Source organism: Meleagris gallopavo, chromosome 26 (assembly GCF_000146605.3).
Source record: "Meleagris gallopavo isolate NT-WF06-2002-E0010 breed Aviagen turkey brand Nicholas breeding stock chromosome 26, Turkey_5.1, whole genome shotgun sequence".
In the NCBI taxonomy this organism is placed as follows: domain Eukaryota; kingdom Metazoa; phylum Chordata; class Aves; order Galliformes; family Phasianidae; genus Meleagris; species Meleagris gallopavo.
In genome coordinates this window covers 1,809,198-1,834,481 of record NC_015036.2, presented here as the reverse complement: position 1 = coordinate 1,834,481, position 25,284 = coordinate 1,809,198, and the positions used below count along the sequence as shown (strand labels likewise).

The following is a 25,284-nucleotide window of genomic DNA, read 5'->3' as shown; positions in this document are numbered from 1 at the left end:
CTAGGGTCCCTGCAGCAATCTGGGTGACAGCATGGGTCCAAAGGATGCTGCAGCTTCCTCTCATAGAGATCTCTGCCCCTTGCTCCTTGTGTAAGGGCATGTTTTAGTGCTGCAGCCATCATGCAGGATGGTTTGGGTGGGCTCTGCTACCCTGGGCTTGCTTTTTGCTGCCCTCTTGGCTTCAGGGCTCTGTGTTGGAGCCTGTTGGTGTCAAGCCAGGTGTTGGGGCATTTGTGGTATGAGTCAAAGAGATCACAGCTCCTCTGTGTTTCTTGCTGATTTTTTTCTGCTTTATCTTCCTTGATCTCTGTGCCAACAGAACTGGCGAAAACAAAGTCCCATGGCAGCCCCCTTGATCCTCTCAACCTCAAGTGCCACCAGCCTGTAGTGTTGCCTGATCCTCTTCAATGCCTGTGAGTCAGCCTGCCTGCACCTGCAGTGTGAGCAGGCTGGGGACGTGCTACCCATGGCCAGCACCTTGTCCTGGTTGCTCAGAGCTGTCAGGTCTGCATCCAAAGCAGCAGTAAGACCTGGTGCTAAGCATGGTGCAAAACCACTCTGCACCCAGAGCAGGATGTGGTTGTGCTTGGGCAGATGTTCACTGCAGAGATCTGTTCTCTCTCTGCATTATCTCTGAGAAAGCCATTACAGAGCAGAGCCAGCCTGTGCTTTCTGGTGCCAGGAGAAGCCAGGAAGGCTGGTGCTAAAGCTGTTCCCAGCACTCAGTAACCTTTAGCTCTGTTGCTGGCAGGCAGCTCACCACATCTCTCATGTTTTGCTGCAGGTGGAGTGCTTCAGTCCATTTGTTCCTCTGCCTTGTTCCCTGCTGTGGGGACGGTTAGCCAGCATCCCTTTGGCTCTGCAGTGAGGGCTGCAGAGATCTCATTGCTCTTTTGCTGCAAGCCCATGCCCCTGCCTGCATGGCAGCAATAGTTTGGATGCAGGGCAAGCAGCCTTATGGCATCCTCCTCCTTCTCACCTCTGGCTTTGGCTGTTGTAGCTGCAAGCAGCAACAGGACTTGCAAGCCTGGGGTGCGTCAGCAAAAGCAATCTTTAGGACTGTGTGTGTCTTCATGTGTGTGTAAAGTAAATAAAAGGCTGCTTGGAAACAAGCCTTGATTCAGTCGTCTCCAAGCACCTGGAAATTTTGGATCTGGCTTTGAATCTTTGTCCCAAACAATTCTTTTCCCCTCATTTAGAGGCAGCATTCTTCCAAAAACAGCCGCTAGAATGAGGCAAGTGCTCTCTACTTTGATAACAATTGCAACATTATTTTAACTGCATCTCGTTTTCTCTTGACTCTGTTTCAGCAATTAGAGACTTGCCAACTTTCTTTTTTCCAAATTAAGAAGCAAGAAAATTTCCAACAGAGGAGAATAAGCAGGAAAAAATTGAAGGGACATAGTTTTTCCTTGTGGGCTGTAATTTTCCCCAGCTCATGAAGGGTTAATTCTGTTATTAAGTATTTTTTTTTTCCTGAAGTGGGCTAATGAAGCAATCTGCTTTGAGCAGGACCTGGCTGAGACAGCCTGGCCTCTCCCTGGGGCACTACTGAGAGCTTAATTGGCTCAATAAATACTTGATGAAGATGTTATCAAAAGCTGGGATGCTTTGTTCAAAATCAGGGGATTTTGGGGATGATTTTTTTTTCATTGCAGAGCTTTCTCCCCCTTTCCTGAGCCCCACGGTGTTGCAGGGAGATCTAACTTGAGAAAAGTAAGAACCCAGCAGAGCAGCTATGTTGGTTTACTGCAGGAAGATGTTAGAGCTGGAGCCAGTGTTCCTGAGCTTTCTTTTTGCAGCAGATGTGATGGAGAGAGCAGCCAGTAATGTGGCAGCAGCAAACCTGAACGTGCAGGTAAAGCTTTGTGCCTCCCAACAGCAAGGCTGATGTGCTCTGCCCCCAGGGAAATGCTGTGCATGCTGTGCCCTTCATCTCCCAGTGCTTTTCCAGCTCCAATCTCGGTGCATCACATCAGCAAAGTGCTGGTGCAGGCAGGACTACCAAGCACGCTGCATCTGCTACCTGCGGGAGCTCCCTGCAGCTTCGTGTGTTCCTTCCTTCCCCCAGAGCAGCTGCCCTTGGCACAGCTGTGTTTGGGAGGCTGGCAAGACACTCTGTTCAAGGGGAAGGCACTTGGCCATGGGGCTGCTGCCTTGCTGGTCAAACACTTCATCATGTGTGCTCAGGCAGGGGTACAGAACGCGTTGTTCACAGCATATACAATTCTAAACTTTTTATAGAGCAGCAGGAGAGGAGCATTTCCAGTAAGGTGAGAAGGATAGTTTACTTTTCGCATGTGTATGGCCAGAAGTTTAAAAGGACTTGGGATGCTTCGTGTTCTTTGATTTTATGGAGGACTTTCTTTTTGTTTTTCGTTCCTGTTTCCTTCCTCTAAGAGCAGACTGATGGCTGGATGAGTGTGGGTCTGCTCTGAAGGTGGTGGGGCCAAGTGTGCCAGCTCTGAGCTACGCATGCTGCTGCTGGCACATGGCCCTGGGAAGTGAGCATGGGCTCTAGCAGCAGGTGCTGAGCCTGGGGCACAGCTTCCCTGTGTGCTTTTCCATGCTTCTCCCTGTGCCCACTTCCAGCTGTTTCTTTTGGGTTTTATAAGCTCTGTTCAGAAATGGTTTGTAGCATTCAGGTGTCCCTCTTTCTAAGCCTTCATGTTAAGGGTGTTCTTGTGGTTTCAGGCCCAATTTGTGGAAGAATTTGGGGGACGAGGACTTGGAAGGAAGGATGGTCTGGTGATTTAAGCATCAGCCTTCTCTGATTTCATAGGAGTCAAGCGCTTGACTGCCTTGTGCATTTCCAGATGTTGCCTTTTCCTTAAATCCCTACCTGGGTCTCACAGGCCCTGTTTGAGCTTCTGGTTAGCAGTGCTGTGTTAAGTGACCTCAGGGAAGCAGAGGCTTTGTACTGGGCTGAGAGCTAGTAGAGCCTGACCTGTACTTGCTACTGTTCTGCACAGATCGTATATATTTACAGAGCTGTTTGTATTTATGTAGCTAAAGCAGACAAGGAAAAACTTTCCCATCTTTCCCTCCCTAACATACTCTCTGGGCTGTTGGTCTATATCCTTACAGTCTCTGGTCTGGGGTGGGTTCACAATTGCTGTCTGTTCAGTTGCAATAGCAACTGGTGCTAAAAAAAAAAAAAAGTTTTCCTGCCTGCTCAACCCAGCCATTCCTTTGCTCAAATGAACTTGGCAGTTCTCAGCCTTACTTTGGTGGAGGAGAGCAGAGGTTTCTCAGCTTCTAGCAGCTGTTTGTAAGTATGGGTGGTGCTGTATCTTCTGGTTTGCTGGAGCAGTTGTGGTCCATCCTTCTTTTCCAGAAGAAACAATTCCTTTACTCAGGGAGTTGAGCTCTCTCCTGCAGGTGAACCCTGTGGATAGAGCGCTTAAGTGATGCTTCCTCTTTTCAGGAGCCAGGTAAGCTGTGGTTCACATGCACTGCTATGTTCCTGACCCTGCCTGACCAGGATGCTCTCTATTAGAAGCCCTGTTTCTTTCAGGGGGCAGAGGAGGGCTGTGCTACCCAGGCCTTGTTCATAATTCCTGGAGCACTTTTGCTGTTCTTGTCTTAATGGGTCCCTTCAGCTGACCTTGGAGTTCCAATTTAAGCCATGGCATTAAAATGGCTCTTTTTTAGCAGCCATTTAATTCCTCCATCAGCAGCTATTTCAGACAGAGGACCCTTACAACATGGGCAAGTTATGCACCCCCAGACGAATGTCCAGGACCTTGTAGCCTTGGCAGTCTGTCGTCTTACATTGGGCATTATTGAAGCATTTGAATGTCTGAGCCCTGCAGGTCACTTTCTCTCTATTTCTGGTCTCTGCCAAAGTGTAAGGAGATGGTTTGCTGATGGGTTTTTTCTTATTAAGGTTATTTCTTCATTAAATACCAGAATGGAAATAGTAACTTGAAAAGGATAGCTCTATTTCTGCTTCTTACCATATTTATTTCTACCTGGAAGCAAGGATGTGTGTTTTTGATGTGGCACACGGATCTGATGCTTAATACTTTAATAGTACCAAAAAAAATCATTTGGGATCAGCTGGTGAGGGTCAGCTTTGGACCACGCATGTTTGGAGTTCCTGTGTGAGGAGTTTGAGCTGTTAAACCTGATCTGGTGCTGATGCAGCAAGTCTGCCTGGTGAAAAGGTCAGTGTGCCCTAGAGATCTAGGTCTTGCTCAGCTAGGTTTTCTCAGTAGAGCTTGATATGACTCTCCGTGAGTTGCAGAACTCAAGGATGCTGAGGCACCAGTCTGAAGACTCCTGTTTTCCCAGGTCTTTTGGGATGGGTCAACACATGCTGATAGACTGACAGAAGGGAATGAACCCACAGCATGTGTTGTGATAGGAAAAGGGGAAATGGTTTCAAACTATAGGAGGGGAAGTTTAGAACGGAAAACGTGTTTTATCAGAAATGGTAGCAGGGCACTGTCACAGATTGCACAGAGGTGGTGGTGCCCTGTCCTTGCAGACACAGGGTCAGGGGATGGGGCTCTGAGCACTGATGGAGCTGTGGGTGTCCCTGTGCAGTGCAGGGAGTGGGACCAGGTGGCCTTTTAAGGGTCCCTTCCAGCTCAAACCATTTTATGATTCCCTGTGCACAGTCTTCCATTTGCGCCCAGCTTTGGTTTCTCTTTTTTCTCAGCCCTGTTCTTGTCTGGTCTCTTCTTTTTTCATGCATATTCTGTCATTTTGGGTCCCTCTTTCTCCCTTTCTGCCCTGGGATCCAGCCCTTCACTTCTCAGATGGAAAGGCAGGGAGCTGCCAGACCAGGGAAAAAAATCCATCTGCTATGTTTTGTAACTGTGGGAACCAAGACCTGCAAGCACTTGCATGATCAAAATGCGTGCACATGTGATAAGATTTATAGGTGTTACTTGGAGGTCCTGTTGCCTGGTTGTGGTGATTTTATAGAAAGAAAAGAGCTAGGAATGGGAGGCTGTCTGTACCAGGCCTTCCAGCATCCGTCACTTCTCAGCCCGTTCTCAAGCTGTCTGGAAATGTGTGCTGCCTTCTCAGAGTTCAGCTTTCACTCTGTGCACTATTTGCTTGAGTTTTCGCTATTTTAAGAGCATTCTTGAGAGAAAGAATGTTTCTTCTTTGCTTTTTGCAACCTTTTAAAGGATGGTGAATGACTGTTGCTGAGGTGAATTTCAAGCCAACACTGGATCTGGTGTCCCCAGATGCAGAGTTGTACTGTTTGCAGCTCTGTCCCCAAGTCTCTGAGCTTCTGTTGCCTGTCAAGTGCTTTCTCAATTAGAGAAGCAGATTGTATTTGAAAACATGTTAATGAAAGCTTTTCTCTCTAGAGGAGCCACAGCTTAGCACTTTAATTGGTTGGGGATGGCTGGAAGGTTTACCATGATCCAAGGCGTTAAGCTACTGATTGCTGGAGATAAAAACTCTTTCAAACGATTGTTTGGGAAAAGGCACGTTTGAAATACAAGACACTGCTGTGACATCTTGTCCTGTTACCCTGGTGGAAGTTGCACTATCATGTAGCAACATAGGAACTAGTGGTCCCCAGCTGAGCATACAGGCTCCTCCTCCAGTGCTGTTACTGGGCTTGCTCAGCACACAATATCACAATCATTCAGCTTGGTGAAGACCTCTCAGATCCCCAAGTTCAATCCCACCTCACTGTGCTCAGTGCCACATCCCCACGGCCCTGGAACACCCTCAGGGCCTACCTGCTGTTCAGCCCTCTTACCTTTGGTGTTGCTATTCCTGATGCTCCGCTCGCATTGTCCCTGTTGCGCAGGGAAAGATGCCCTTGGCCTACATGCCTCGCCGGAGAAGAATGCAGACAGTCTGGCAGAGTGCAGGTTAAATAAAGTTTGCCTTGGCAGGGCCTATGCTCTTGGATGTACTATGAGCTGCTGGGGCGTAGTGGTGACGGAATTGCAAGCATGAACGCCAGCTGCCAAGAGGAACGGGTCTCCGGCCCTGCCTGCCGGCTCCTCGTGGCTCTTGAAGTCCTGGTGAAATCATGAGCCTTCTCCCTAACCAGACCCTGGCTCTGAGTCAGTGGGGACTCTCCTGCTGGCCTCGGTGGCATCGAGGATTTGGCTTATGGCTGCTCCTTGTTCTGGGGAGGAAGGACTTCAGTTGGTGTTGCGCTTTGATCAATGGCTGTGGCTTTTACCGTTGTGCAGGGAAGTGACATAAAACCTTGGGCCATTCATTTAGAAACTTGCCCTGACCAGCTTGGATGGTGTTGATATATCTCCCCTCTGTGCTGGCTGCAAGCACTTCTGAGCCCTTATGGGTGTGACTTGGGAAAATGTTTGACGTCTATCTTTGAAAACTGTGTTAACTTAACCAGCAAGCTGATTTTCCTTCCAGAAAGCTCTGGAGCTGCTCCAAGCCTGGTGTCTCCTGACCTTTCTCTCTCCACAGGTGGCTGGAAGTCCAAGTGGTCAACCTGACCTGCACCCAGCGCTGGGTGCAGTACCTCCAGTTGCTGCAGGAGTCCATCTGGCCTGGAGGAGTTCTACCAGAAGTGCCCAAACCAGCCAGGACAGAGGAACAGAAGAAAGCAGCTGCAGAGCAGGCCCTGCAGAGCCTGATGGGGATCTTGCCTAGTAAGTGTGTCCCAAAGATGTCAGCTGCCATTGAGGTCGAGACTGGGGAATTCTCCAGTGCATTGTCATCTCTAGATATACAGTTACAGAGATGGAGCCTGCATGTACCAACATACTGGGTACATCTCACATAGCCTGTGAGATTTTAATAGCTTCCTGCGTGCAAAAGCAATAGTTTCTCAGTTCTAGGCAGCTTGTATCTGCATTTAGAGAGCAGCACAACTTGAGAGAGGGCACAGTGATTCTCGGGTGCAGGTTGCCATGTGCCCTTCTTGGAGCTTGCAGCACAGCTGTTATGAGCCACTCCAACAAAATGTGGCTGAGCAAAGCCTGTGCCATGTTGTGCTTGTGCCTGCTGATAGAGGTACTGCTGATGAAGTCATGAAGCGAAGCACTTGGCTTCTTGCTCTAAAAGTGATAAAGTGACTTTTCCACTGAATGGAATTGTGAGTGTAAGGAGCCTTTACTGCCCTTTGGGAATGAAAAAGTGCTGCCGCTACATTCTGTTCCAGGCAGAAACACTTTCCTTGGCAATCAGCCTGTCCCTAGATATTTTCTCTCATGGTAATGTTGGGCACAAGATGCCTCTTGCTCAAAAGCACCATCATGAGCTTTGATTTGGCACCCACCGGGAGAAGACTGAGCCTATTTTCCTACAGTGAAAATGTGCTGTTCCTAAAGCTTTGTCTCCGTTGTTCACAGATGTGGTCCAAGAAATCCTTGGAACCGATAAATGTCGCATGAGCTGGAGCCTGGTGCTGGAGTCCTTGGGCCACCCTGTTATAAACAGGTACTTTGGTTACAGTCTCCTTATCTTGCAGTGGGGCCTGTAAGCTGTGCTTTGTGCTCTGACGTGAGCTGCTTGATGTAGAATCTATCTGGCTAATCTTCATATGCTTCACATACAGACTTCATATGCTATCAAAGAACCTAGTGTGATGATTGTGCAAGTGTGTTTTGGGACTTCTATGTGGCTGGAGGCTGTGGAGCCAGTCATATTAACTATGGTGTTGTGCTTTCTCAGTTTGTAGATGTCATGGAAGGAAATAAAACCAAACCCTGGTTTAGTTTGTTGGTTTTAGAAGAGCTTTGGGAGCTGCATATATTTGTACACAGTGTCTTTCTGCATACCTTTTGCTTGCGTTTGGGAACCAATACTGAAGTGATTAACTGCAGTGAAATGCACATGCTATCTTGCTCCAGGAGATGCTTTTGTGCTTTCTGCTCTGCTCATCAGCTTCAAACACTCCCTGGATTGGTTGTGGGGGGTACTGAACCATCCCTTGAAACACTTCTAGGGCATGAGATCTTTCATCTCCTGAAGACAGTCAGTGTTTCTGCCTTGCCTTCCTTTGGCTCCTGTGTGTCTGGAGCTGATCTTCCAGCTCCACTGGCTAAGCTTTGTCTTCTTTCCATTTCAGGCACCTGGTTTTCTGCCTCTTGGACATTCTGCTGGAGTTCTTGGTTCTGAAAGGCTCCAGTGATCAGCTGGAGACTGCAACTGTCATGCCATCTGACTCTAGTGGTCTGGAGAAAGCAGGTGGTGCAGCACATTAACAAGGGCTGGTGTAGCCAGCAGAGAAGGAGAGAAGCCACAGGCATGGGATGATTTAATTTTTGATGCTTACCGAATGTGTCTGGGAGCTTCTTGTTAAGAATTCTTCCAGCTGTAACTAAATGAGGCTGCTTCCAGGCTTCTCTGTTTTGTCTGGGTGATGGATTAGACCCAGTGTCCTTGCCTGCTGAGCTCTTTCTGCCATGTAGAACCTGTTCCATTGCTGACCTGGTGGAAAGCCTGAGCTAAAGCTTTCTGACTTCTGTGTACTGGATGGTCTGAGAAGGATGTGCAGGCTGCCCACAGATGCTGCTGGGATGTCATATCCTGCCCCACGTGTCTGACCAGTCCTAATGTATAAAGGCAGATGGCACACAAGCTTTGCTTCTGTGACCAAGCTCCACCTGGCACTGGCATGCAGAGATGTGGTGTGATGATATCTAGCTGACAGGTGATGGGAAGGCCAAATGCTGTCTATGCTTTCTCTAAGCAGCCTGCCCTGTGCCATCTGTTTTACCAGAAGGAAGATGGGGAGTGGATGGAATGAGAAGATGACATCAGCCATGAAGTCAGCCAGGAACTCATCCCTGCATCCCACGTGATGGGGAAGCTGGAAGGCAAGCTGTCTCCTTGCTGCCACAGTCTTGTTCTAACATCTTTTGCTGACTGAATATCAAGAGGCAAGTTGGGCAGACTGATCCTAGGAAAGAGAACTCCTCCCTTGCTTGAAGAGGACTGGTAGCTTAATTGTGCTTCAGGATTACTGTGTATCTTGCTTGATGGGTCGTAGTTCAGTCCCAGAGACATTCACTTGGAGGGCACAGGAGAGAAGGAGCTGACCTTTGTGTGGCACATAGCACATAAATTGTCTCCTGCACAGCGCTCCTCACAGTGAGCTCTGGGAGAGGAGTGAACACCTCTGAGGCCAGAAGGAATGCTGAATGTGTGCCAGGGGATGTCAGCTATTAAATAGCCTCCAGAGCAGCACCTTACCACTGTCAGACCAATGACAAGGCAGATGGACCTGGAAAATGCATGCAAGCAGATCTGTATTTCTCCCAGGATATGGACCACTGAACTGACCAGTGCAGGACTTTGCAAATCAAGGAGATGCTGCTCCTGGTGTTCTTAACAGATTAAAGCACTGAAAAGAAGAGGCGTTGCAAGAGGAAAGCATGCAAGATCTCAGCTAATTTCCATGTTACTGTACCAAGTGGTGCTTTTCATGCAGTTTCTGGCAGCTCTGAGATCGTGTAACTTGAACATGTACACTACTGACAGCAGAGCCTTGCCCTTCCCAGAGACAGCTGCTTAATGATAGACACATGGCTGTGTTTCTTCATGCTTCTGGTGTGTGTCTGCCTGTGTTGTGCAATAAATACTGGGAAGGAGCAGCTTGCTGCCTGGAAGTATATTGTTAGGAAGCCCCAGAACATCCCAAGGCAAGGCACAATGTAATGAATCAATGCAGTTTTGCACAGCTTATTGGAGCAGATTCTCAGCAATGACACTTCTGAGGTGGTAAAGTTGCCCACTTATTTGGAACAGGAGGGAGCACATGTGTTAAAGAGCATAAGAGCAGATTAGACAGTGTGCTAGAGAATGTTCTGTATGGGATGATCACAAATGGCCAAGCAGCAGGTTGAGAAGCAGCACTCATACCTCTAGACACTATCTACTTGGAGTACCCTTTTCACCTTTTTCTTCACTGCCAGGCTTCTGATTTCCCTTTTTTTTCCCCTTACAGCTTCCACTTATTACATCGCCTACCTTGAGGAGTGGGAGAAGGCAGTAGGGCAAGGAGTTGTCAGCCAGGGCTGGTGTGATGTACATCCCTGTTGTGCTTGGTGGTTTCCCAGGTGCTCATGGTGTGCTTGCTTGCTATTGCTTTTTCTTAAACTTAGTGGGTTTGGAGCACCAAGACTGCATTCTGCCACTGATTAGAGATGTCATTGTGCCTGCTGAGAAGGATAAGACAGAGATAGACTGCAGACTGCATGCTACCAGCTCCACCCGGGGGCAGAGGCTAGCACAGTCCTTACAGGTCTTTGTCCCTGGAAGGATGAGATTTGTCTTTGCTCTAATATGCCCTGACCTCTGGCACTAGGCAAGCAGCTCAATATTTCATCCTTCTGATGGAAATAATTTGTGATTTTTTTGCTGGTGGACTCGGAGGGCTGTAGCTTGAGAGCTGGCACTTGGCTGGAGTGCTTTGACAATGATTTGTGGTTATACCAGGCAACTGCTTGGGGAGTGTGTGTGTGCTCTGCATCCTTCATGCAAAGCCTGCATCTTGTGGGCTTGCTTACATGGTGCAGTAGTAGCATCTCCTCTGTGTTCCCTGGTCATTGCAGGGGTGTTGGAGCAGGAGACTTCTAAAGGGGCCTTTGGACCCATTCTGTGATTCTGCGTGGGAATGGTTGGGGCAGAGAGATGAAGTAAGTTTACTTGCATGCAAATCAGCAGCAGGGTCAGGAGCAGACCCCAGGAGTTTGGATTGTGAGATCTTAGATTTAATCTCCAGAACTTTTTTTTTCTTAGAGCAAGGAAAGCACAAACCAGAATTGCCAGAGCGCTTTCTCTAGCTCCTACAGGCTGGGCTTCAAACTCCCATTTTCTCTGTAGATATTAATCTGTTCTCACAGTCAAGATGAGGCTGCCCAGGAACAGCATAGGAACAAGTAGCCCCTCTCTGTGTCATCTTGTTGAGCAATACGAAATCCAATAAGAAACTCAGCTCTTTTTCTAATGCCACTTCTTTGTCTCACTATCACTTTCAAATTAAATTGAGCGCAACAGTGGCAAACTTCTGTACTCAGGTGGGCTGGAAGTTTATTTCCATTGGGTTGGAAATATTGCTTTGGTAAAGCAAACAAGGCCAGCAAAAATAAATGAAAAAGCATCCTGAGGCAGAGGCTGCTTGTGTACAACAGTGCACAATTTTCCCCTCTCAGGTATCATCAGCTCTGCTCCTTTCTCCCTGAGTAAGGGTCATGCAGGTCCATCTCAATGTCCTTTGGGCACTGCTGCTTGGAAAGCTCTCCCTGATACCAGACCTAGAGGAGAAAGCTGGTAAGCTATAAAGAAAGAGGGAGGAATGACCGAAAGAGAAAATTGAAATGTTAATCTAAGAAAGAAAAAAACAACTGAAAAGGAAGGAGAACTTGATACAATGAATGCTTGGGTCATGTATTATTTTAGATTAGCTCTGCCATAAAAAGATCCCATACACCCTATGAAATCCATTACCTATAAGCCAGTGAACATTTGTACAGCACATGATGCAGGGATCAGAGCTGGAGCCAAGTTCCCTTGTATGATATCCACCCCAGGCCCAACTGGTCCATTTCCAGTATCAACAACCAGAGGATTAAGCATTTATCTCTGCAGAACAGCGGATAATTATTAGCAGATCAAATAGTGGCTGTGCTCTAGAGAACATTCCTGTGACTGTTTGTGACCTAGTGTGGCTTTATTGCCTGCAGGTGAGCTGTATGGAATGGGAGATGGGTTTTCCTGTGCTGTGTGGTGCAGGTGTTGCCTTGCTGGTGCGTGCCTCAGAGCAGGGCTTTGTGCTGGGATGGCACCTGGCTTCCCAGATGAAGGTGTGGTGCATTGTGGCCATAGGCAGTGGGAGTCAGAACCCAGCTGGAGACCTTCCCTTCCAGCCAGACCCTGGAAGAAGGGGATCAGGATGCTGCGATTTGCCATCTTCTAGATTTAAATGTAAAATTCAGGTTTGGGCACTTCTGGCTTTCTTCAAATAAATTAATACCATTTTCCTGGCTGCCATCCACTTCAGGTAATTATATTCTTCCTACCTTAATGCCACTCCAGCCCCTGTCTCCACCGGATATGCTGTACTCTAATTCCCGTCTGGAGCTTGCTCATTATGTTTCAGTTTTTTTCTTTGTGCACAGAGGGCTAGGCAGCCTGAGCTGCTCAAATAGTGGAATAGTTGAGAGAAGCAGCCTTGGGCATCTTGCATTACCTGGTGTTGTCCCAGGGCATCTCCCCTAATGCGTGAGCCTGCTGAGCTGGGAAGCTGGATGGCAGAAATGATTCTTCTCCTGTTTAACAGCAGAAAGCTGCTACAAACCCACCTGTTTTTGCTTGGAGTCTTGAGGGTGGTGCAGGTGGCAATGGGGGGAAGCCAGAACTCCTTCATGGTTCTTCTACCACCCTGTGCTGCCGGATCTCTGGAGTTGCTGCAGACTGGAGTGTGTCCTTACATACGTGTAGGTGGGGAAGAGACCTCCTGCCATCAAGGGCAGTGCTGGCAGTGTCTAATGGGGATGTGCCCTGAGTTTCCTGCAGTCTTGCCTTGACCTGTGCTCTGTATCCAGCCCAGAGCAGCCCTGATGCCTGAGCAGTACTGCAAGCTGGTTTCAAGTGCCTTGTTTCCCTCTTGGAGCGCAGCTTGCTCTTCTCCCTCCACCTCCTAGTGGCTCCTTTGCCTTTATATCTCCCTGAAATGATGCATTGAGGTTGGATTTTTTTTTTCCCCTTCACAAAGTATTTAAAGTTGCCCGTTTTTCCTCCCCCTTCCAAGGAGGCTCTCTCCATCTCCTGGCCTTCCTGAGTGGCTGAAAAGGTTGCTGCAGCACTGCTGAAAGGTTGCTTGAGGAGAGCATCCCCCAAAGCTCCTGCTTCCTTCCTGTTCCCAGGGCTCCTCCGTGGCCCCGGAGACAACGGGGACTCGAGGGCCATCCTGGCAGAGAGGCACAGCAGGGGTGAGGATCAAAGACCACAAACCACTGTTTAAAATGAATAATACCCACCGCTCCTCTGAGTGCTGCATCTGGCAGAGCCTCATTAACCTTCTGTTTCCCCCTCCTACTCCTTTGCCTCTGAAAATCAACAAAGCCAAACATAACAAGTTGCCTTGATTGAAGGAGGGTGAAGTGTGTGTGCTTAGTGTGAAAAAGCACAAGGGAAGCCATGGGCTGAAGCCCTTTTTCCATGCAGGCCACTTCACTTTTATTGCGCTGGAAGATGGAGCTCTTTGAGTTGCGATGCTCTTTATAGCTGAGCTCTTTAACTTTCTCCTTTCCTCCCCTTGCAGCCTTCATTCTCCTCTTGTTTGGCTCCTTCCGCTCTGCTCCTTTCTTTTTTTGTCCTGTGAGAACGAGTCTTTTAATCCCCTTGTACTGCAGATTAAAGCTATTACAGCCTCCCCAGCCTGACATTTTCTCAGCGCAGCTCACAGCCAGGTCTTTATGAGCATTCTGTCTGCTGCTGCCTTTCTTCTCGGTGCACTAAACCTCCATCCCTGACCTTTCCCTGCAGAAGGAAGGGCTGCGGTGTGCAATCCCATGTCTGCAGAGTGGTCTCAGCAGGGCTCAGGCTGTGGGAAATGAAAACTCATGGAAATTAATGAGTAAATAAGCAGAGAAAGAGAAAATGATGGGAAATAAGAGACAGAACCGAAGCAGAATTCAGCATGTTTGGGAACTGGTTGCAGAGTGTGGGTCTGAGATGTGCATGTGCATGTGGCCATGTTGTTACAAGGAGGCAAACCATGAGCTTGGGGCTGCTTTTAGCAACGCTGGGGTTACCTGAAAGCTGAGGTGCAGTCCCACTGCATGCCTTGTGTTGGAATAATGGCTGCTGGCACCTGCAAGGGCACTGCTTGGTGTTCAGTGTGTGAGCTTTCAGGGGCAGGGATTCTGTAGTACTTGTCAGCAGTTTCAGGTGGGATGTTAGGAAAAGTTTCTTTGAAAGAGCAGTGCTGCACTGCACAGCTGCCCAGGGAGGGGGGGTCACCAGCCCTGGGGGTGTTACAGAACTGTGGGGCTGTGGCACTCAGGGATGTGGGCACGGTGGGGTGGGGATCTGGGAGGTCTTTTCCAACTTGAGTGATTCTGTGGTGGGAGAAGGATCTGTTCTTATACACGGAATGGAGAAGGTGGTCTGATGGCTCCTTCTTTCAGATCTTCTGCATGAGCTTCCTTGTGCTGTGCTATCTATGCAAGAGTGTAGGGAAGACCAACTTTCAGTCCGGCAGGGCTTTACTTGCATCCGTGCCTGTAAGTTATTTCACATCCCTTTCAAAAGGGAGAACAGAGAGTTTGTTTCTCTTAGTAAGCAACTTGAGGGCTCAGCCTTCGTGCGCAAGGCTGGAAGGTGTTGAAGGGGCTGATTCAGCACCTCCTGGCTTTGCTAAAGCACACAGAGCACGCAGCATCTGCGCTTCCCATTGCGTACCGGAGCAACTGTGGGGACTCCTGGGGCAGGCAGCAAAATTGCTTTCCGAGTGAGAATAAAAGAAGTGCAACTGTCCCCTTTTTGGGAACTGGTTTCGGGGCAGAAGTTCCCCCAGCAGCACAGCGTGCCCTAATGAAATGGAAGCGGGAGCTGCCCCCGGAGGGGCCCTACGTGTGAACCGCTGCCATGTCGAATCCACACCAATCCCTCCTCCAGGATCCCCTGCCCTGTAATTACTGCTTTTCTCTTTGTGTGGGCCACCCCCCCCTCCTCATCCCCTTTCCCCTCCCCCCCGTGTGCGCCCCATAAGAGGATATTTGTAATGAAAATCGCTCGGCAGAAGCAGAGAACAAAAGCAGAGGCGAGAGGCGCTGGGCTCCCACCTCCGGCCGTGGGGTGGGCACGGGGGCCAGGAGCTGCTTATTAACCTTAATCTGCAGAAAGGGGCCGGAGCCGCGGTGTGCACGGTTTCATAGCTACAGCAGCTCTCTCCCAGGCGTGCAGCCTTATGAAGGGGAGATCTCCCAGCAACGCTCCTGGCCGGGGCTCTAATGCGTTTTGCACCGTGCCGTCTAATCTGGGTTGGAAACCTCACCGGGATCCGGCCCCAGGATGGCAGATCCCAGCCACGGCCAGACTCGTAAGCACATATCCAGCTCCAACCTTCTGGTTGCTGGGGTGAAAGGGCCTCTTCATCTCCACAGGGAGAGGCAGATGAATCCCAGGCTCTAACGAGGACCTGCTTTTCCCCCCCTTCCTCATCTCTGGCTCGAGGGCCCTTTATTATGTCTTTTAATTCTCAGCTGCGAGTAGGAGGGAGCAATAAGACCAGAGAAATGGGGGGCAGAAAGCCCCTCGCAGTGGGGGAAGGCCTCAGCTGCTGGTGTGTGAAATGGGATGGCAGTGGGGGGATTAGAGATGTCAGCTCATGGGAAGAAGTGGATATTTAATAGCTTTGCTCACTGACTGCGAGGCGGTGATGGGCCCAAGAGAACATGACGTGGGATGGAGAGAAAGACACAAGAGCTGAGCTTGTATCTCTTAATATCAAATTATGGGCCTGGTAGCTCATCTTTTCCGTATCTGGTTGGCATGGGATGTTCCTGGCACAGTGAACCAAGCAGGGCTTCTTCCCAAATGGGAGCCATTGGCTGGGCCATGTCCTCCTCCTGATGGATGCAACTTGTTCGTGGCAAGCACAGGCACTGAGCATGTTGCTGGATGGTCTGCGTGCAGCGTGTTGGGTGTTAGGAGAAGTTTCTGCTCTAAAACAGCAATGCTGCACTGCACAGCTGCGCAGGGAGTGGTGGGGTCACCATCCCTGGGGATGTTCCAGAGCGATGGGGATGTGGCACTGAGGAACATGGGCATGGTGGGCTGGGGACAGGGATCTGAGAGCTCTTTTCCAGCCTTAATGATTCTATGATTCTGTATTCTGTGTTTTGCTCACGTTTTACATCCATTAAGGGAACCGAGTCCTTTTGAAGCATTAGCACTCTGTGCTCTCATCTCTGATGCTGTCTTCTGCACGCAGAATTCTTTGTGCAAAGAGCACATGCTCCTGCACCCATCAACATTTTTGTGCGATGACACCAACAAAAATTGCTGGATTCCTCCCTCTTCTCCAGAACACGTGTTGCACACTGTGCACTGCGTTTCTCACCCAGCTCACCTCTCTGCCCCAGGGGAAGCTGCCCCTCGTGGAAAAGGGCTGTTCAGAGTGGTTCTGGCAGGATGGAGGTCGCTCCTTGTTGCTTCCTTTGTAACAAGTGATGAAGGCCAAGCGAGCCGAGCCTTCCCATCGTGATTGATTGGTAAAGAGCCTTCCCAGCACTGCACTTCATCACTGCATCAAAAGGCAACGTGCCCTTAATGAACCTGCTCTGCTCTGCGCTCCGTCAAGCTGTGTTAAGCTTTTGTTTTGCTTTTGTCCGTGCAAGTGAATTCTAATAAACTAGCACATGGCTGTTGTTTCCAGCACAAAGCACATACACACCCTTGCATGTTTAGAGAGTTTTCTCCCAGATTCACGTGCGTGTTGAAAGCAGCCCCAGTGGGCTGTGTGAACCCCCCCAGTCCCTTTAGGCAAGCACTAGGAGCTGGGCAGCGGTGCTGCATGGGCAACAGGATGGATGGGCAAGCAGGATGCAGGGCTGCCCATCACTTGGCTCTCCTGTCCCCAGGAAAGCAGCATCTTGGGTATAAATAGGCACCATGCGTTGGGATCTTTTTTAAGGGCAGTTCTTGGCCCAAAATGTTCCTCTGTCAAAAATAAGCTGTCCCACCCCTTTCAGCAAGGTTCACCTGAAGCCCAAAAGCTGCATTAGAACACTGTGTATTCAAGTGCATCTCACATCAAGGGCTTGAAAACAAACACCAGCGATGCCTCTTTTCGATCGCATTCCTTTCCGCGACAGGCTGATGATTTCCAAGCCAAGAATGTCACTAACCTCTCATATTTCTCCTGGTCATTTTTGTCCTGAAGTTGGAACGCAGCCACAGGCAAAACAGGGCTGAACGCCCTCGTGTCACAGATCCAGATTTAAGAGACGTTATCTCATCGGCAGCCAACAACAAGGCTGGCACGCCGTCAGGCGCGATGTTCCCTGGGAAGCTCAGCGTGCACTGCGAGGGCTGCTGGGGGCAAACAGCTCAGTGTGAGCTGGTCCAAGTACTCTGAGATCCTCCTGGTGGCCTCAGCCCAATACCCCTAAACACGCTGTGCTTGTGGGAGATGGAGGGTGCTTGGCTGGGAGCGAAGAACTGGGATTGTAGGGAGATCGGGGACACAGCATCCAGGCGTGAGATGAGCGTGGCTGAGCAGGGCTGCCTGTGTTGCCTTCCTTGGGCAACAAGTTCGCTGCACTTGTTCTGTGGATGGCGTTGTCCTTAAGCAACTGTTCAGCTTTTCTGCTTGGCAGCAGCTGTGTTTAGCCTGGAGTGTGGCTCAAGCCCTGGCAGATAAGACAGCAGTGAGAGGTTTTGCAATCTCTCAGCCCTCCAGATTGTTGTTGGGAAAAACCTCAGACGGACCCCATGTCATCAGTGTGAATTTAGAAAGCGGTTGCAGGAGAAAGATTGTTTGGGGGGAGAAAAAAACCAGGAACAAATCGGCCTCAGCTCTGCAAGATTAGTGCTTAGGGGCCCCAGCACTGCAGCAGCAGAATGCAGAAAGACCACAACCTTCGCGATGGTTTTTGGTAATATATTTAGTGAAACCAGGTGTGAGCGTCTGCTGGGCTCCTGCCATGCCCAGAAGCGGCTCCCCCAGAACGCAGCCGGGATTCAGGCAGGCTGCAGGTCTGGGTTGTGCTTACCCTGCATCCCCATCCTCATCTCCGGGCTGCTGCGAGAGCCGCAAGAGGGAGCTGCGCGCTGTGCCTGCATCTCCCCCGGCGCTGCAGAGGCGCACGGTGGTGCTGTTGTCTCAGCCATGGCAGAACTTCCAAAGGCTGAGGGGACGCAGCCTGTGGGATAGGAGACGAGGGGTCCCCACCGAGCTGGAGCCGGGTGTGGGGTAGGACTCAGCTTTCACGATGTGGTTCTTCTCCCAAATCCGAACCCATTTCCAGCCCTGCTTCAGGTCCCTTCCAACCCAAGTCGTGCTAACTCATGGTGGATGTCTTCAGGGAGAGGAAAATGGATGGGGGTGTCACCATCCCAGGGGGACACTGCTGTGCCAGGTGGCAAGGACGGGCTGGCTCACACAGAAAGCTCCAGCCTGCGTTTGGAGAAAACTTTCCCATGGAAGATCCCCTGACACTGCTGCATTCCCACCAAGAGCTTTGATTTCAGTGTATCGGCATTTTCCGATGAGAAACCAGCTCATAGGAAAATTCCCAACGAGCAAAGAGAAACTCCCCAGCGTATCAGGAGGGATGCTGTCGGGGGAAGAAACATAACACCAGCAGGGTCGTGTGTTTAGAGGCTCTGGGTAAAGCCAGATAAAGCACGGAAACCACAAAGTCCTGCAACGGAGCTGCACTGGCTTTGCTCTGTGCCTGCTTTCCCAGGACTTCTTTCCTGGTATTTCTGTCACCAGGATGCTGGTGCTCCGTGTGCAGGCAGAGGGTGCAGTGTGCATTCAGAGCAGAGGCAGATGGACCTGTTAGGGGTTTGGATGCAATGGGAGTGCAAACTGAAGCCCCAGTGGCTTGCCTTGCCTTGGATGGGGGCTTGATCTAGGAGAGGAACAAGGTGATGTGAGAACCCAGCGTTTAGCTCATGTTGCTTCTTGTCTTTCTTATGACCACTGATTAACTTCAGGTCCTCACAGAGGGACATATCCACTCCACTGGAGTTAACGAGGCTGCAAGGAGTGGGATGAGAGGGACAAGCACTTCCCCTCTCTGCACTGGACCTCACACACTTGTTATCCTCAGTGGGATAGAAGCAGTCAAGCAGGAGGCTTGAAACCACAATTAAGGTTATTTAATCCTCCTCTTTCTGCCCAGGGGCTCCTCTGCCTGCACCGAGCTAAATGCTATGGTCACACATCAACTTCAGGGGGGTTGCACAGGAGCTTCTCCAGGACTTTGATGACCCTTTGGAGAGAGCTGTCAGTGACCTCGCAGGACAACACAACTCATCTCTCAGGTCCTGTGATGGAGAGCATTCCACCCTGGCACAGCAGGCCGCCCGCCAGGCCCCCAGGACCCTCACCCTATGCCTTCCCAGTGGCTGTCTCTGTGCAGCAGTCAGCGAGTCCCTCTGCGAGGCCTGCACTTCTCAGATGTTATGTCTGGAAGTTGGCTCTGTTTTTTTGGCTTGGGGGCCCAGGGTCTGGAAGCAGAGAGGCTTTTATGGGAACCCAAGTCCCCTTTTGACACAACTTCCTTGTGCTTAAATTTCAGGTTGAGTTACAGGCTTGAACATTTTCTGGTTGGATATCTTTCATTGTCAAAGGGGATTAGGCCAGTGATTATTTACGTGCACCTCTATTACACAGAGTCTGTTTCTTTTCTTTTCTTTCTTTTTTTCCCACATCGTTCTGCGTAATGCGTAAACGGTCCCATAGATGGGGGAAAGAGAGTGAACGAGGCTCCTGCAATGCAAGGTCCCAACATCCCTGAGCTGGGAGATGCCTCAGGGCTGCTTTGGTGTCTGCAGGGAGAGCATCGCCATCCCGCAGTGTGTTGGGTTGGTGTGTGGCACAAAGGGCCGTCGTTCACTCCGGGGTGGCTCCTTTGGAGCTTTGGCTCCTCCACAAGAAGTGGGGATATTTTTCAGGACCCGACATGCGTGCGTTTTAAGAGAGATTTTTGATAGAAGTCCCATTTACTCCTTTATTTGGCTTGGGAGGCTGCAGTGGAACAGATTTCTTTACATATCCTTGAGTGTTATTTGATTAAGGTTATGACTGCTAATAAACACTCAGAGTCTATTCCCCTTCCCCACCACTTGCAGCTCAGGACAGCTCTGTTCCCGGTGCACTGCCTGTAGCAATGCAAGGCCTGAGGTGCTGATTCTGCTCCCCTTCCATCAGCACATCGGTGTGCTGCTCACTTCAGGGAAAATCATTCTGATTTATTCCAGCTTTATAAAGTAAGAGAAAATAGAAATGGGAGGAGTGCCAGGAGTGATTCTGGCACGATAACCAGTTTACTTCCCTTTCCTTCCCTGTGCCATTTACAATCACAAGTTCTTCTATCAAACAGCTACGAGCAGAGCAGACGTTGCCCAGGAGTCAGAAGAACTGAGGCTGCAGGATGGAACTGACACAAACAAAACCCTGTTTAGGGGGTGGGTGAGAGAAGCAGGTTCAGCTTGGGAAGGCAGAAGGCAGGAAGAAAGCAGGGAGCCCAGAGGACTCTACCTGCCACCTGGAAAATGAGTGTGCTCCCTGTTCACAACAGGCCTTGCTGCCCTCCTTTCCATGAAGGCTGGAGGCCTTCGTGCCTTTTTCCTGGACGTCAAGCACAGCCTCTCCTCAACAGTCATAATAAGTCTTACGCGGTGCAGCACACTAATGAAAAGCTGTGTGGGCTAATTCCTAATTACAACCATCAGTTAAACTGTCAGAGGGAGCTCCCAGCCTCAGTTGTTGCATTATTAGACTTTGGGCCTTGATGAGCTGCAGTCAGGCATGAAAGCATGACCAGGGCAGAGCCAGGGAGGTCTCTGCTCTCTACCAAGTGGTGGCAGCTGAGAGGGGAAGGAGGACACGAGCCCCATGGGCACACCCTGCCACCTTTCCGTGCACCTATGCTTGCTGACTTTGTCAGGCCTCAGCCTTTTGAAGAGACCGTCCTGTAACTGGTGATGCCCCATCCCTGCAGGCACCCAGAGTCGGGGGATGAGGCTCTAAGCCCCTGATGGAGCTGAGGGTATCCCTGTGCACTGCAGGGAGTTGGACCAGGTGGCCTTTAAGGTCTCTTCCAACTCAAATCATTCTATGAACTCAGCCCTTTCAACATAGGCTTCCTGCCTTAGGACGTTCAACTATAGACATCCCATTTCAATACACATGTTACCCAGGGAGGAGTTCATACCACAGTGCCTTTCAGCCACATCTGGATTTGAAGTGCCCCACAGGATGATGTTTGGGGACTCTTCCTCCACTCAGTGGTCCCTTTAAATTTCACACTGGACCCAGTGGAGAAGAGGCATGCAGATGGCGGGGCTTAACGACAACAGCACCGGTTTATTTGAACTAGGGTCTTTATGGAAAGACATGTTTGTTTTCTCAGACCACACATTATTAACTAATCTCTTGACTTTGTTTTTATAGTCGCATTGTGAGCAACTTCCTACTTCTCACCCCCTTCACCCATCAAAAAGCCTCTGGCTTGTAAGTAAGGCGTCCCACACCGGGGATGGATTTCCATCCCTTTCTGCTTCCTTCTCTAGCAGAAAGAAGCCCTCCTTCCAGCCAGAGCATCGTAATGGAATGTCCTCAGATCTTTGGAAATGATCATCTCTGAATTCCATCTTAGGGAATTCAGACTGAGCAGTCTCGTTTTTGCAGTTGGCACTGCAGTGCTGTGCAAGAGCCATTGGCAAAGCTCAAACGTTGCTGTGGCGAGGAAGGGACAGGATTTGGGGCTGCAGCTTCTTCTCACCGGGTTTCACCTGCGACTTTCACAGAGAATGTCCTCTGATCACTCCCAACCTTCCCCTGACAAACAGAAATCTGAAAAGAAACAGCCTGTTCAGGAGGGATCTCAGGGGTCGGGGGGCTCTGCTGCATAGACCCACACAGCTGTTAATCACCAGAATATCTCTGACTCCCAGCAGCTGTCTGCTGTTTATCTGAGCCGGGATATCCACTGGCTGAGCCCGCAGAGAGCAGGCTGTGCAGCCAAACCAAACACAAATGGAAGACAGATAATTTGCACACGATGGTGTGCACGTGTGTTTGGTGCATGCACACACAGGCTTTGCCCACGTCCTGCTGCTGTGGCTGGGAAGCATAGAAATACAGAGCTTGCCGAGTCTTGCAGAACCAGTGGCTCAAATCGCATCTAGAAGAGCTCCCCAGGACACCTGTGGGGTTAGAGGGCTCATAGAGTAACCTGTTCCACCTGGAGAAGAGTAATCATCTGTCCTCGCAGGGCTGTGAGGGCTGGGGAGCTGATATAAGTCAGGCTGAGCTGAGGCTGGCTGCTTTTTGGTGGAGTGGTTGGGCAAAGCAGTGCTCTGGGTATGTTTGGTGTTGGTGGGAGGGCTGGGGATGACAAAGGAAGGCAAAGCCTTGAGGAGCAGCAGGGAGGTGGTGAGCATGTTATGCCTGGATCTTTTGGAAGGCTTACAGCTTTTCTTCTTCTGTTGTCAGGTTCCTTCTGTAGTGGCCAGATCATCTTGAGCATCAGGCAGCAGTGCTGGCTGTTCCTGGGATGCTGTTTGCTTGGGTAAGGTAAGGCTTGATTGAATTTGTTGATGGTGGGGATAGACCTGGGTTTCTGTTAATGTAGCTGTTGTCCAGGTGCACGCTAGGCTGGCTTACTGAATGTTGTGGTGCTTCCAACTAGCTTTTATTTACCTATCAGTTGGCTGTTCTTCAGTTTTCCTTTTGGAAGTCATGCTCAGGTCCTCAGTGCTGCTTACCATCACCTGAGGCTCCAAGGGGCCCTGGGCACTGTGAAGGCAACAGGAGCCGCTGCTCTAAGGCTGAAGCCTTGCTGCTCCTTACTCTGCTTCTTCCAGTGGCAGTTGCCAGGATGAGCTGCAGTGCTGGCTGCTGCAGGCTGTGCTCTTTGCTAGGTGGGAAGCTGGAGGATGGCTCTGAGCTGTGCTTTGGGCTGTGCAATGAGTGAGGGCTGTGCATTATCTATCCCCTGTTCACCTCTCGGTCTGAGTACAGTGAGTGCTTTGCATGGAAATTGTGCAACAAAGGCCAGAATGTCTTCCAAAGCAGTTAGGCTTTCTTGGCTGTGAATGCCCAGCTTTCCTCTAGCTCTAACTCTGGTATTTATCAATTAGCTTGCTCCAGATCCTGGGAACAGCTACAGCTGTCCTTCAGCCTACAGCACCCACTTCCTTCTGCCTTACCTCATCCTGCAATCGCTGTCCCACAGGGCACAGCCTGTCCATCTGTCCTCCCTTCCGTGCACACATCAAAGTCTCAGAGGATAAAGAAATGGAAGAAAAAGAAACTGGTTGCCCAAGAGCAGTGTTTGGGCAGAGGAAGGCTTGCACTATCCCACCTGGTGGCAGCAAGCTTGTTCTGTGGGAAAGGTGGTACAGGGAAACAAGGGTAGCAGGCTGTCAGGATGCTTCTGCTGGAGGCTTGGCAAGGAACAGCAGTCTCGGAAGAGGTTGGAGAAGCTCCTGCTCTCACTACTGAGGGCAGAGCCTTTGCTGTAGGTGAGAGATCAACTTGTCCAAAGGGAGAGAGCGGCTTTCTGGAAGGCAGAGGACAGGAAGGGAGGAGTTCATCTGGACCAGACTCCTGACTAGCTAACAGTCAGCTGTTCCTTCATGTGCTGAGAGGATATGGGAGCCCATGGGCTTGCTGAAACATGTGCAATCAGTGCTGCTTCTGAAGAGTCAGGAGTCCCCTGCACAGCAGAGGTGAAGCCCTGTTCCTTTCCCTTGTGCTTAGCCCACATCCAGGAGAGGCAGAGCTCTGGGGATGGCCGCACAACAGGGAGGGGGCACTGCCCTGCAGGGAGCAAAGCTGGGGAGGGTTCATGCTGGAGGATATTCTGCTGTACAGAAACACCACTGTGTGTTAGGGAGATGAAGGTGCATGCAGCTCCAGAGGCATCCTGGTGACAGGCGCATCCTAGAACTGTTATCTTTGTTGGTTCACTTTTTTCTTGCAACCTTATTTCCAGCTTTGTAACAGGGAGCGTAACCTCTGGCTCTGCTTCATCAGATGTGCCTGCAGCAAAGCTAAATAGAGCTGACAGATCAGGGCTCTGCTGTTTCTCTGGAGCTAGTGCAGCACAGAGGAGGTGTGGAGGCATATCGTAGGAGTGCTGATTTTTTTTTTTTTAGGGTGCATCTGAGCACCCCGGAGGCAAAGACTCACCTAAAACCTTGAGGGAAATTCCCAGAGCCTCTGTGCTGTGGCTGGTATCCCACGTGAGCAGGAGGTGTAGGGGGGGATCAGCCATGCTGTGCCTCCCAGATGCTGTGCCAGCCAGCAAACAGGGAAAGTGGGATGACAGGATGATCCCCTGGGAGTGGCTTCAAATTGAAATGGGCTGCAGGGCCCCATACTGCCCTGCCACAGAGGGGCTGCAGGGCCTGCCTTGAGGGCTGTGGAGCAGCAGTAAGGTGATACACTGAGAAAAAAATTGTTCTTAACTGCCTGAGTGCTGCTGCTCTTTCTCAGCTTCCCACGCAATCCTGTCGCCAGCAGCAGCTCCCAGGGCATTCTGAGCCCCATCCCAGTCCCATGTGCAGACACAGGCCTCTGCTCCTGCCTTGCTGGGGTCAGCTGTGTCCCCAGCACTGCTGTCCTCTTGGGGACAACAAGCCAGAGTTGGTTTGACTGCCAAAGCCGCTATCAGTGGGGTTCCTTTGCCTTTCCAAATCCTGTCTGCCTTGCCAAGCTATTGAGATTGTGCTGTTCCTGATGCCTGTGTTTGGTGAGCAGTTCCATCCCCTCAGCATCCCTGTGCTGATGTTTGGTGTCACTTGAGGACGGCTGGGAGCCCACTCTGCAAGTCACCATGGGGAAACAATATGTTTCCACAAACATAAGCATGGGCATCATTGCCTTCTTTGTGCTCTCATTTAAACAAAAATGGTTCCTGTGGAGTTTCAGGGGGCAGTAAGCGGCTGTAGTCAAACACAGTTTTTTGTTTTTTGTCCATAGAGAAGGCTCTGGGTTTGATTTGAGCTTGCAGGTTGAGAGCTTGGCAACTCTTGGAAGCAGAGACTGTATAAAATGTAAATGCTTACAAGGCCCCGCAGGCTCCCGGCTCACACCGTGCAGCACTGGGGTGTCAGCAGGGCTCTGCAGCAGCTGAGGCTGCACACTGCAGCCTGCTGGCCCCGCTCCCAGCCAGGATCCAGGTCACTTCCATCGACCTGAGCTGTGTTCTAAACAATCACCTAGGTGTGAAAAAATCCCCTGCCTGCTCCCTGGGCTCTGCACTCCCCACCCATTGTAGTTTTTTAAATATTCCTAATGAGCTGTCATTTTGGCCAGGGCTGGCTTGGTGACTTAAGGATCGCTGTAACAACGAGACCACAACAGGCAGGCAGAGGGGAAGGAGTGAGGGGCTTGCTGCAGTTTTATGTTTTTTTTCCCTGCTCGCTCTCTGCTGCAGTTGTTTTGAGTGGTGCAGTGATTTCTCACAGCTGGCCCTGCTATCATCCTGCTCATGTTGCTCTGCACTGAGGCGAGGAGTGAGCTGGGGGGACTTGGCAGCCAGGCAGCTGTCCCGGAGCGTGAGCCATGAATGAGCTCAGAGGGGGAAGGAGAGAGGTTTGGATGGGAGAAAACTCTATTTGTTTTTTTTT

At 50.3% G+C, this 25,284-nt stretch overlaps 1 protein-coding gene across 5 annotated transcripts in view; it reads left to right on the top strand.

Annotated features, from left to right (window-relative positions):
• Nucleotides 1-25,284, top strand: part of SNX19 (sorting nexin 19) — a 104,027-nt gene that overhangs the window by 8,644 nt on the left and 70,099 nt on the right. For 2 of the 5 annotated variants that reach the window (XR_002121622.2, XR_002121625.2), the window contains exons 9-11: nt 6,421-6,605; nt 7,308-7,395; nt 22,142-22,217. Coding sequence is in view for 1 of the 5 variants with exons in the window: in XM_010723614.3 (XP_010721916.1) it covers nt 6,421-6,605; nt 7,308-7,395; nt 8,027-8,162 (409 nt within the window). In the remaining 4 variants the exon portion in view is untranslated. Of the gene's footprint in view, nt 1-6,420; nt 6,606-7,307; nt 7,396-8,026; nt 8,204-8,680; nt 16,359-22,141; nt 22,223-25,284 lie in introns of those variants that run through there. The other 3 variants (XR_002121621.2, XR_002121624.2, XM_010723614.3) reach the window with 2 other exon arrangements.